The sequence below is a fragment of the Tamandua tetradactyla genome, chromosome 4, assembly GCF_023851605.1.
Source record: "Tamandua tetradactyla isolate mTamTet1 chromosome 4, mTamTet1.pri, whole genome shotgun sequence".
NCBI lineage: Eukaryota > Metazoa > Chordata > Mammalia > Pilosa > Myrmecophagidae > Tamandua > Tamandua tetradactyla.
The window spans coordinates 34887266-34900452 of NC_135330.1; the positions used below are offsets into that span (position 1 = coordinate 34887266).

General features: G+C 50.5%; 1 protein-coding gene across 1 annotated transcript in view; it reads left to right on the plus strand.

Moving 5' to 3' along the window:
- The first annotated feature begins 3404 nt into the window (after window positions 1-3404).
- Window positions 3405-13187, plus strand: part of QSOX1 (quiescin sulfhydryl oxidase 1) — a 40910-nt gene continuing 31127 nt past the window's right edge. Inside the window, exons 1-2 of the mRNA XM_077157161.1 lie at window positions 3405-3771; window positions 12538-12638. Coding sequence (XP_077013276.1) covers window positions 3480-3771; window positions 12538-12638 — 393 coding nt within the window. The 5' untranslated portion in view covers window positions 3405-3479. The remainder of the gene's footprint in view (window positions 3772-12537; window positions 12639-13187) is intronic.

Consider the following 13187-nt stretch of genomic DNA (forward strand, 5'->3'; position numbering starts at 1 on the left):
AGTTGCTCCCTCATCATGTCCAGGATGCTGGATATTTGCCTTCAGGCTGCCCACACCCTCGCTAATCCTCAGTGCAAATGAGCAAGCGGCAAATCATCTAATGCTCTGCTACTGTATGACATATTTTACCAAACAATATTCTGTTACTCACTGTAATTATCTGTATTTGTGTATAAGGTGCATTCCTCTCACCAGCTATCTCATTTTTGGTTGTCAGACTCCCAGATTCCCTCTCTTTTATTCATGCATAGCACATGAATGTTTCACAAGTGGGAAAGTCAACAGGACTCCCTCCACCTCAGATTTTTACAGATTTTACAGATTTCTCATCATAAAAATGGGACGGTAATACTATTAACCTTGTAGAGTTGGTGTGAGGATTAATGAACAACTCCTGTTAGTTTTAGAACAGCAGGTATAAAAGGTTAGCTAATATTTTATTCTCTCTCTCATCTGATTTATCTTGGCTCACTTTTCTACAACTTGTATGTAGGAAGGGGGAAAAGGAGATCTGGGTAGGAATTTTTATATCCCCCCACTTCTAACACTTTTCCTCAGTAGCCCCTTCCCCCTCCATACCACATTCCTGAGTAGATTTCCTTCTCTGCCACCCTTTCATCCCAGGAAGCTCTAAGAATGGCTGGAGCTTAAGTTTACTGTTCTCAATTCTAAGCCAATGGTTTTCAAATGGTGGTTTGGTGATTCCCGGGGTTCCCAAGAAGCCCTCATAGCCCACAGAAAGTAGGTATTGCTCTGGGTCAAACCTTTCAGTTTGTTTTTATCTGTTTAAGTTTCCTTTCAAGATTTTGTTTGAACAATGACTTCCAAGACTTTAAAAAGTTGAAAATCTTTGTTTTAAGGCTTTTCAAGGCCTAGATTTTATGATTCAGTTCTAATCTTCTGTTGGCTACATTGCCAAGAAACTGTCTGCACTCCATTCAAATAGTTTGTATTCTTTTCTATTTCTGATGCTCTAAAATAGATACACGAACAAGAAAATCTTTGTGCACTCATCTGAGGTGTTTATCCCAGGGGCTCAGCATGTTCAGCAGACATTTCCTCTTTAAATCTCAGGCCCTTGGGGAAGATAACTATAACACTGTTAAATAATAGAGTCATTTGAAGGCATCTGCCTCTTACTGACATCTGATCCAACCCCTGGAGTAATTCCAGAATCCAAGGTTACTAGAAGGCCATCCATTCTAATGACCCTTGGCTGGGTGTGGTTCCACTGGCTGCTGGAAGCGGGGGAAATGAGGTAGCAGAAGTTGCACAGGGACTGATTCCCAAGGAGGAGTACACAGCTACTGGAACTGACTACAGGGTGGATGGAGGGCAGGGAGGTTCTAACACTCTAATTGGCCAACATAATTCCTTTATGCAGTTCAAGGCATTGTGCAATGGGCATATGAACACATGAAGGAAGAAAAAACCTAACCTCCAAACGTTTGCCTGGAATGCTCTTATCCCAGATTGTCCCAAGAATTCTTCCCACACTTCATTTGGGTCTTTGAGCAAATGTTCTTAGACTCTGAGCTCTCTGTCCTCTTCTAGCCACCTCCATTTCCACAGAGCAAGGATCCATGGACAAAAGACGAATCTACTTAAAGCTCCTCCTCTCCCCACCTCCCACCCCCCTCACACCCACACACACCCCCACCCACACCTTCAGACCATGCTGCAGGTTCCTGGGACCTAGAACTCATGATCACAAAAGTACCAGACCACCTTCTAGAGCCTGTATAGGCTCTTCCCAAGATCTCTTCTCTTGCAAAGTCAAAGAGTGGCAAGAGTGCCTACTTGCAGCACATATAGACAGAGCTCGGATGTGCAGGTATTGTAAGTGAAGGCACAAGGTCCCTTTAAGTGTGGGGTATAGCTGGGGTGCAAACAGAAGGAGGAAGGTGAGAGTTGGGGCACAGTTATTCCCCAAACCCCCACATTCCAGTGTACACCTTAGGAGAATCCAAGAATTCTAAGTTTAAATTTGGCCTTCCTAATTATTGTGAAGGTATGCCTGTCAAGATAAAAGAATACATATTTTACATAACAGTTTTGAACTTGGCTTAAAATTTTTAAATATGTAGGCATATGGTATGTGGGCCTCCGTTTGTACTACTGTCCCAGTTACACAAATATTAGGGATGGGATGGGCCCATCCTTGACCACTCTGTCTGAAATAGCACTTTCTCTGTCACTCTGTTCTTATCCTATTTCTTTATAGCATTCGTTACCATCGTTTCTACGTTTATCATCTCTCTATCCCATTCAGAATATAAGTTCCATGACTGTGGAGTCTTTGTTTCGTTGATTGCTTTATTCCCAGTACCTCCAGCAGTGCCTGGTACCAAGAAGCCACTCAAAAACTGTTTGTTTAATGAATGAATAAGGAATGTGGTCTTCGAGGTGGGCAAACTCAGAAGACACAAAGGATAAAGATAAAGGTCACTTGTGATAATCCTCCCAGGAGCAACTTCTCCCCTTAATGTAACTCCTTCACAGCACTGGAAATACAAAAGGTGGCCACAGAAAATCCATGAACACATTATTAGTACATGTGCACACAGGTTACTTCTGAGAAGGGCATTTAAGAGAGTAATGGAGAGCTGTGGGTAGGCTGGAGCTCGGAGTGGAGAACAGCACATGCAGACCCAGAGATGCAATACACGAATGCCGACAACCTCGTGACGGTAGCCAGAACTGGGGGCTGAGGAAACCCTGGTTCCATAGTAACCACGGCCACGCCGATCCAGCCCAGCCTAAGATGGAGAGGGGGCTGCTGATCTGTGATCGGGAGAAGCCCTAAACAATGTTTCCCTTCAGGTGGTCACAGGCCACAGAAGAGATGCGCGCATCCGATCTCTGCGGGGTCACGGCGCTCACAGACTCAAACAACTCCCAGCTGGCGGGGGCCGGAGAGTCATAAACCGGTCATTACCATCCGTTCCTCTTCTCTCCCAGTTGCTCCTAATTCACCCAGATGCTCCTCTAAGGGGACCCTGGAACTTTCCGGAACTACATAAATCGGTATAATTTATTCCAGCGGACTCCTTTCCCGTTGGATACGGGGGCCGCGAGAAGACAAATGACCTCCCAGAGTCCCCCGCAGCGACGGGAGCCCGGGTCCAGGCTTCCACTCCGCGGACCTCCCACTCCTTCCCTCGGGAGTGGCTGCTCTCTCACCCTACGAAACCTGAGGTGGGTACCCGGCGCGCGCGTCTCTAAGGGCCGGGAGGTCCCCTTACGGAACGCTCGCGGCCCGCGCCGCGGCTCCCAAGCCAAGCTCGGGGCTCAGCCCGCCCACCAGCCCCTGGGGCTGCCCCGAGGCGCGAGGAGGGCGGGGCCCGGCCTCGGGGGCGGGGCCAGTGGGCGAGGCTACGTGGCTCCTCCCCACGGGCGGAGGCAGGCGGCGCCAGGGAGCCGGCTAGGCACCTAGTCCTCGGAAACTTGTGAGCAGTGGTTGGGCGCAGCCGCCTAGGATGGGGAGGCGCGTCCACTGCTCGGCGGCCGCGGTCCGGGATACCGGACCACCGCCACCGTTGCTCTTGCTGCTGTTGCTGCTGCTGCTACTCGCGGTGCCCGGCGCGGGCGCGGCCTCGTCCTCGGCGCTCTACTCGCCCTCCGACCCGCTGACGCTGCTGCAGGCGGACACGGTGCGCGGCGCGGTGCTGGGCTCCCGGAGCGCCTGGGCCGTGGAGTTCTTCGCCTCCTGGTGCGGCCACTGCATCGCCTTCGCGCCTACGTGGAAGGCGCTGGCCAACGACGTCAAAGGTGAGAAGCCGGGGGCGGCCAGCTTCCGGGTCTCCCCCGCGGCCCCTCGCCTCTCCGGGAAGGACCCCCTGACCGCCCCGCAGAGAGCCCCTGTCCACGAGTGCGCGTCCCCCCTCCGCATCTCCTCCGTCACTCCCTCTTCCTCTCGGCCAATCCCATTCCCACCCCCCCACCCCCAAATTTCGCATCCCTCAACTCCATTTTTGTCTCCGACCCCTTCTTTCTTGTCTTTTCTCGCTTGGTCGGCATCCGGAGCTCCTCCCCCTGACCCCCGGCTCTCTGTTCCCTGTTCGCCTTCTGCCTTCATCCTCGGGGTTGGGGGTCTCCTTTGTTCTTTTTCTCGCTCCGCTGACACCTTACGGCTTCCCCTAGTCCAGTCCTGTGGCAGTCTCCTTCTGCCCGCCCAGAGACCTGTGTCACCATTTTCCCAAGTTCTCCAGCTGCTGTGGGACCGGGGGATTGGATCTCACTCTGCCACCCTCACCCCCACCTTTCCCCACCCCCTCGGGTGGTTACGCAGCTGGTGTTAGACTTATTTCCCACCTCATCTTTATCTTTGACTGAGTTTTCCTGTCTCACTTCCAGGACTTTTCCCGTCCTGGACCCAAAAGGACATCCTCATCTGTCCTTCCCCTTTCCCTGCACCCTCAGACCCTTATGTTGTAACCCCATGAGGCCAGGCAGGGCCTGACTGAGGGCAGTTTCTTGTTGTGTGTTTGGTCCTGGTTCCATGTTCCCATTCCCTGGCTTGGGCACTAATGACATAGTTTCCTTGATTTCTAAGACTCTATCAATTATGAGACTCACCATTTGTTTAATAATAGCCTGAGGAGTAGAGAGGCATGGAGTTATACACTAAATGTATTTAGATTTTATGGCATACCCTATTACAGAAATGTTGCCTTTTTTTAAAGGTAACATTTAGAACTGAGGAAATATGTAATAATAGCAATTGATATTTACCGAGTGCTTAATATGTGTCAGAAACTTTACTAAGTACTTGGCATTCATTATCTCAGGGTTTCCATTCCACAATTTAAAGATCTGATAGTGTCAGATCTACCATTCTAGGTAGGGAGTATTCTGAGGGCAGAAATGGCATGGTGGTAGCAATAAGTGTTTTGCTGCCTCTAAATGGAGGTACTTCCTAATATGGTGCTACGGCCCTGCAATTCCTGATCCAAAATCGTCACTTTCTAGAGAAAGAGAATTAGAAGTTTTGTTCCTTTGCTGTGAGTTTATTCCTGATAAACTCAACTGTTTTTGGTAGAAGAGCCCATTTGTCAGTTTTTGTACTCAGCCTAGGTCTTCCCTTGAACAGCTTGCAAAGTGGTTACTGAAATGGCTAGATGGAAAGGCGTGTACATGTTAGCCATATGGTCCTGACAAGTTGCTGGTAAACAAAACTTTTAAACCATTTTACCTCCAGTTTTTATGTAAACACTTGCCCACCTGGCTCTCTGGTCCCATTACCCTTACACCCTCTCTGAGCAGCGTTTCACATTATTTCAGTGATGTCAGCACTTGATGGATCCGGGCAGAAAGGGAGGGAGAATATCAAACATGGAACTGGAGCGCCTAAGGGGAGATAATCTCAGGGGATGTGGTGGGCCTGAATGTCTTAAAAATCCCCATAGTTTCAGCTTCGTGGCCATCATGGTTCTTTAATGGCTGCAGGTGGACTCATTCTAGAAAGAGTCCTCTATTATCTTATGAGTGATGGAAGGTAAGATTGTCTTCCAGCTTACTCTCTTGTTTGGCCATTTGCAACCCAGAATTTTCCTATGAATTACACACCCAGATACTGACCCAATCTGCTTCGAATAAAGGTTGCCGTTTTCAAAAGGGGCTCCTCCCAAATGCATGAAGTAATAGCCCTTCCCAAAATAAGCAAAAATGAAACTTAAGTTCTGAAAAGAAAATGGAAGCATCAAAGACTGTTTGCATCAAAACTGAGGGTCTTCCGGAGCTGTGGAGGTGAGACAGCCCCTGGGCAGGATCATGTTGGGGCAGGGGAATGGGGGTCTCTGGCAGAAACTGATGTCTTGAACTACCGTGGTGCCCTCCGTTTGCATCTAACATGGTGGTCTTTCTGGTGAGGCTCTGCTGAGAAGGCAGGAGCCACCCTCTGTGTGGTTACATTCAGTTTATCTCTATATTCCAAGGTTCCTTAAGAAAGTTTGGTTGTTGGCCCTCAGAGGGCTGCTCTCATACAGCGCTGGGCTCATGGAAGGTGGCACGTGTCTTCAATTCGTGGTATGGGATTACTTTAGGGTGGAAGCCACAGTGGAAGACCAAGGCTGCAGGCAGAGTGAGAGGCATACATTTCACAGCGCTGATCTGCAGGCCTCCTATCTTTTATCTGTCTGGATAAGGCTCATTTCTTCAGGGCACTTGTTTCTGAGGACCTGGCTCACCCCTTTCTATTCAAGAGTAACTCTAGTTCCACCCTAAGTTGGGGAAACTGGCTGTATTCCATTTAGACCTTCATTGCTGTTCACTGGCTAATCAATCAGCAAATATTTGTTGAGTGACTTCTGTATGTGAAGCATTGTTTACATTGCAGTTGGGGGAGTGAGCTACACACAACAGGGAAATTGGCAACAGTAAGAAGCTATGTTTTAAGTAGGCCAAAAGAGTGGTTTGGTTCTACGTTTTTTTGGTTGTGGAGTTCAGGGAAGGGGAAAGTTACTGAGGGACAATCTGGATTACCAAAGGCCTTCATTCAACTATTTATTAAACTCTTAATTCAGTCTCTTTGCTAGCAGCCTTTTCAGGCCATTATCATACATAAGTTTTATCTGAAAAGTATCTAAGCAATAGACACTGTCTTCTTTTTTACAGGTAAGTAACTTAAGATTACACTGGTGCTAGGGGAGGTGCTTGAACCCAGCTCTTTGTGGCTGTCCAGAGCCTGGGCAGGTAGAGAGGTAAGTGGAGGAGGAAAGGAAGTGGAGGCCAGTGGGAAAACAGTATGTGTGAAGATATGGAGAGGACATCTGTTTGAGAAAGATGAGCAGTGTTGGTCTTGTCTCTCTTTCTCTTTGAGGGTGCAGACCATGTCTTCTCCTAGCACCCCTGCAATGCCTACCGCAGTGGTCCAGAACACTCTGGAGGCCAGTGGCATGACCCTCACAGGATTCCACATGAGAATGTGAGCAGGAGGACTCTGTGGTGGGGCTCTTCTTGACTCAGATCTGGGGTGTCAGCCAGGCGTGAGGGGTAGGGAAGGCATTTTGTCCATCCAGTGACCTCACTGCCCAGAAGCCTTCCCCAAGGAGGAAGGATGTGGGGATGACTGCCGGCACTGACGAGCTGGACATAGTGTCAGCTAACCATGTACCAGGAGGGTTCCCAGAGATTTGACTAGGGGTGGGGACTGGACCTGAAAATAGGCTCTAGTCACGAGACCACCTAGTTGCTCCCCATTCTAGTTGCTCCCCACTCTAGTTGCTCCCCCACTGTGGTTCTTGACTGGTTCTTGGTGGTTTGGGCAAGTCTGTGCCTCTGCCTTAATGGAGGGCCTGGCTTACTTAACACTCAGAGGCCTTTTTTTTTTTTTTTCTTTTGGAAGAGTTGTCAGCCACTCAGCACATGAACATTTGTCAGAACCAGAAAGGACATTGGAGATCATCCATCCCAGCCCTCATTGACCTGTGAGGAAACTGAGGCCCAGAGAGGAAACATGTGGCATCTGTAGTTCTTCGGCTAGTTATAACTATAAGCAAATCTTGTGAGTGGGGACAGGACTGCCCGGGACCCCAGAGGAGCGCCTGGTAGAGGCTCACATCTGGTGGGGGCTTACCCACCCACCATACTCCCGTGGGAGCACAGCAGAATCCCCATCACACCCACCACAGGGTGCTCCCACTCCCTTACCCATCACTCCAAAGCTCACAGAAATTCACAACTGTCCTTGCTTCACCCCTTCTTTCTCCATTTACCTATTTACTCCGTTGTTAGTAGAGAAATTATTCTTCCCAGGGCTGGACTGACACTGCTGGTCGTTTTGATGATAGGCTTTTAGGAGGGTGGTATTGAAGTCACCTGACACTTTTAAAAGACCTCTTTCCTGGAGTTCTGTTCCCCTTTGACAGCAATGCACTTGATGGAAATATTGGTGTTTTAACAATGGAGCCCTCAGTTGAGGTTCTCTGTAGTCCTAGTACTGTTACTAGACTGATGAATAGTCAGGTCCACAGTGATTAGTGTCAGACTGGACTTTTATCTGTCATTATGACTCATTAAGGTATTGACATTGATATTCCTGAGACACATTCCTCAGCCAGGACTCTGCCAGCACCTGACTGGTCCCAATCTCCACCTCCCCCTGGGGCTGGGGCAGTTAGCAAAATGCACTGCTTCCATCTCATGGGGGTACAGGGTATCAAGGCATAAAGAGATCAAGGCAAAGGTAGCTATTGAGCAAGGGGCTGAGAACTCCCAAGCATCACCTTTCATTTTGTCCCCCCTCTAGTCATGCCCTCTCCCTCTCCCAAGTTTCCTGATTGGAATCTAATAGAGCAGCTCTCTGTTCTGTCCGAGACTTCTTGAGACTAGCCAGAGGCTCATACCCTGGGATCACATCCCAGGTTGGTCATTGGTTAGATGTGTGACCTCGGCATCGTTACCTGATCTCTCTGTTTTACACACAAGGAAAGCAGTTTGGAAATAAAGACCTTCTTATCTTCTTCATAGGGTTGCTGCGAGCATTGAACTAGGTAAATTGGGCACACAGTGAACTCTCAGCACCTTTGCTTCTATCTAAATAAAAGCCGAGTTTATGATACCTCCTGACTGTTGTGAATTACAGGGAATTATATTTAATAGAAGACAAAACTGTTTCTGCCATACAGTTGCTCTCATGGGGAAGGATGTAATTGGAGGCAAATACAAAAATATAAAGGTAGAACCCTGAGGGGAGAGGGTGAGGGGAGAAGTGGATTTTCGAGTCCGGCAGCCCTTAGGCAAGCTTGAGTCACCTCTGGCGCATTTGTGAGGTGGAGGTGATGACACCCTCCTCAGATGCTGACAGTGAAGTGAGACGACATACGCGTGTGCAGTGGGCACTTCCTGCGTGGCAGCTTCCTTTTCTCTTTCAACACCTTCTGAGTCTCAGTGTCACAGAGGCCTGTGGACCCTGAGAGTCTGCGGGGTGGTGGCTTCCCCCTCGGAGAGGCGAGGAGCACTTGAGGCCTGCAGTTCTTGGTCACCCTGCCAGGGAGCCTTTTGTGCTCTGCTGCCCTTTTTCATGTCCAGGCCCTCATGGGTACAGAGTTCCAAAATTGCCTATTTTCTGAGGCCCTTATGTCTAATTGACCTACTGCCCTGTGAGACCACATACTTTCTGAAGACAGAACTAGGATTGCCTTCATTTGTATACCCTCTCCAGCACACACCCTAGATTCCTTGCCCTGCACGTAGATGTTTGTGAGATGGAAATGATACCTGAAAGCCCTCTCCTCAGGTCCAAGGGCTGTTATACCCTGCCCCCTCCCACCACAAGGGCTTATCTCAGAGAAACTTACATCAGGCCTTCCTCCTTTCCACTTCTGCTGGGACTGACAGCCCCTGGTTCTGTGCACTCCCTGGGCAGCCGGGCCTCTCCGCGGGCTCTTCCTGGAACATGGTGACCACGGCTGTAGGAGCAAAACAGGAGACAGGCTTAGAATGTGCCAGAAAGCCCTACAGGGCAACCTGTGCTCCCCCCCTCCCCCCTCCCAAGGGTGGCTACAGAAAGAAGGCCTGGGATGCTCTGCCTGTAACCCAGGTAAAACTCTGTGCATGGGCAGTGGCCTGCCACCAGGAGCTCCTTTCCTGGTGCTACATTATCAGGTGACTGACTTCCCAACCCAACTCCCCACACGGAGCCGAGGGTAGGCTGAGGGCATTTTCCAGCCTTAGAGCTGCAGAGAGAAACCCCTGGCCCTGGCTGGGTCAACTGTATAGTCTGATAAACTGCTAGGTAGAGGTAAGGCAAAAGTGAAAGGCATTTAGCAATGGACAGGCTTGGGGCTGTGTGGTAGGAAGAGGAGCAGGGGCCCTGAACTTTGGGCTTGTAGGGCAAAGAGGGGATAGTGTTCAAAACTGAGTAGTGCCTGATGAACAGGAGTTTGTTGGGAAGGTAAGGGTGGCCTGTGAGGAGGCTGTTTACAGGGAATGGCTTCAAGACATGAGAGGGAGCAGTCAGGAAAGGAGAAAACCTTCAGCATTCCTAGAGTATAATTTGGGGAAGTGGTAAGAGGAGCTTTTGGATGGGTGGGCAGGATCGGGAAAGGCCTTCCGGTGGTAGGTTCTCTTGTGAAGAAAGCCACCCAGGAATATTGAGTAGAGAGCGATGTAATCATCTCCAGTTAGAAAGTGTCGTTTGGTGGCTGGGTACACCAGCGAGGGATGGAACCTCAGCTAGGAGGGGAATAAGGTTTCCATGTTCATCTGAAGGGGACCTGCCGTAAGAGACTGTGTATGGGTGCACTAGGCAGGGAGGGTGGGTCAGAGGTGAGAGGAGGAAGCAGCCAGGTCTGGGTCCCAGCCAGCCTAGGACGGGGAGAGGACATGGATGTGAGAGTTGAGAAGAGAAAAGAGACCTCAGAGGGACAGTGGGTGGGATTTGGAGTTTGGGTGGAATTAGCAGATCCAAGTGGGTAAACTACCTGGCCCTGCCCGTGGTGGTGGGGTTGGAGGGGAGCAGAGGCAAGCGTCAGGGAGGCAGGGGGGTGCTGTCCTGAACCTGGCACTCAGCGGGCCCTGGGCCAATGCCCGCCACTTGTGCAGGCTGCTCTGCAAGTGAGATTTAAAGCTGAAGGATGCAAACCCGCTTGCTGGTATTTGGATAAGCTTAAGCTGCTAGCCTTGTGTGCCAGGGAGTAGAGAGCTTCCCAAAAGAGGTTTGGTGAGGTGGGGTGGGGGTAGGGTTGAAGAAGTCGGGAGAAATGGATAAGACGTGGCTCACCTGCCTCTACTGACCACTGCCATCCACCCCATTCCATACCCACCCACACTCCCTCTCTCCCACCAGGATTCCAGAAACTTCTATGCCAAAAATAGACCACCGGTAAGAAAGGGAAAATGATTAGGAGGGAAGAGGAGGAAGTGGGTGAGTGGTTTTGCCCCAGCCCTTCCTCACAGCCCCAGGTCCCGTCCCACCCCACCCCCACCTTGTGCCAGCCCAGAGGAGTGCTTTGCCAGGAGGCTTCCAGAACCTTTCTTTGAGGAATGGTTCAGGGGTTGTCTGAGAAATGTCCTGACTATTCCTGCATTGCTGTCCCGAAAGTGAGGGTAACATTCCTCCCTTGGCAGCTCTGATGCTTTCTGAAATATCATCAGGAACAGGTCCTGGGGTAGGGTAAGAAGTCTTGACAAAACTATGATTCTCAGGGGTGCAGATATTAGCATTCTGTGCTTCCTGGGTGCCAGGTGGACTACCTGTGTAAATCTCACTCCCCTCCCTTCCCCAGAGGGCATGTGCTTCAGATGGGCGGTGCAGGGCCCTGGGCCTCAGTGTTTGCTGCCCTGTGGGGAGCCGCACATGGCCACAGGCAGGCCTCCCCCTTCTCTCATGTGCTCCAAAGGCACCAGTACCTGCAGGATGCTAAGGGAGTAAGCCCAGACCCCTCCAGTCTAGCGCTCACAATCTGGCTCCCTTCCTGCCTCCTATCTAGCATCGCTCCCAAACCTCCCTAGACTCTCCTGGTCTCTTAAAGAGCCCCTCACACTCTACCGCTTCTCCCCTCCTCACCTGTGCCCACACGTTCTTTGCCAACTCTACGGACTGTCAAGTTGGACTCAGTTTCCACCTTTCTTGCATGGCCCATGCCTTATCCCCAAGGCTGATCACTCCAGTGTCCAAACTCTTTTAGAGGTCTCTGCCACATAATTTGACACCAACACATTGCCATTTCACTGTTTTTTATGGCTTCATGTGTGTATGCCTTGCCTTCCAGCTGGAGCAGTCTCATTGTAGGGTGGAACTTCGGGGGATACTCATGCAAGGGGTACCTCATATTGGAATCAGTACTCAGGAGGCCTGCCTTGCTTATGAGCTTGTTTTCTGTTTCCCACATCCCAGGCTCTGATTCTGGATGGTGCCATTATTTTTTCTGCCAATAAGTTTCAGCTGAGGAAGAACTTACAGCATGATAAAGGAGGAGGGTGTCCAGGCAGCTGGCCAGGGGGAGCCGTTAATCTCCTTCCAGAGGCAGCAACTCTGGCTTCAGGGCTTTTTTCCTTGTTGTTCCTGAACTTCTGGTAACCCCCCTTCCCGCTCCCCTGTTTCCTGCCTCCGTTGCTGGCTGCAGACCCAGTCCCCAACACCCTATGTTCCACCCAAGCTGGGCTGACAGCCAGAATCTCAGGCCCCAGAAACCTTCACTGAGGTTCTCCTGGGGAATTACAAACCTCCTGAGGCACACAGTCCACTCTTCTGAAACAGTCATCTCAGGAGGGTGGCAGGGACAGAGGCAATACCAGGGCTTCCCCCTGTGCCCTTGAACCTCACCCGACTGGCAGAGTAACAGAGAAACAGATATTACGAGGCAGCTTTGCTTGTGCTGTTTCACTGTGTCCTGAGCATGGCCCCTTCTACAGAGGCTGTAAGTGCAGAGAGACTAGAATGTCCCAGAGGTCCTTTTCTGAGCAAGGTGTGACCATTCCCATAAGAGCTTTAGGGTCAGGGACTGTGGGAGCTGGGGGTGCTCCATGGGGGAGGTGATAAGGCAGAGAGGGCACCCACCCTTCATGCTTACCCTTGTTTGTCTGTCCTTTCAGACTGGAGGCCGGCACTGAATCTTGCTGCCCTGGACTGCGCTGAGGAGACCAATGCTGCAGTTTGCAGAGACTTAAACATCCCTGGCTTCCCAACTGTGCGGGTATGTGAAAGGAGGGGAAAGAGGGGCTGCGGGGACAGTTCTGGCAGAGCATACCACCAGCTGCCCTGTGCTTCCCTGGCATCTGCTTGGGCTGCTGAGCCCTGTGGGATCCTCTCTGGTGCTTCTGGGCTCATCTGTTAAATCATAACCCTTGGAACATTGTCCTTCTTGATGAAACACCTGTTAAAGAGGCAGAAAGGGATGTGAATTTGAAGGCAGAAGAGAAACAGGTTCATTTGGTTTGCAAAATGCTGCTCTTTAGAAGGGAAAGGAACTGTGTATATGTGTTTGTGTGTATGCATGTGCGCATGTGTACGCACGCTTGGGTGGAGTTCAGCTGTTTGGGCTTGAGCTGTGAAGTGATTATCCCCTTGGCTAGTGAGAGCTCCTATCCCGAAAGTACTCTGTCCAATTCCTCTTCCTCCTGGCGTTCCTAGCCTTAGAGATATGAACTAACCCTGTAAATCAAGATTCAGGCTCTGACCCATCCATGGGCAGAATCAGACTCAAGGGGCCTAATGGTTCCCTGGAAAGGGGCCCCAGAGGCAC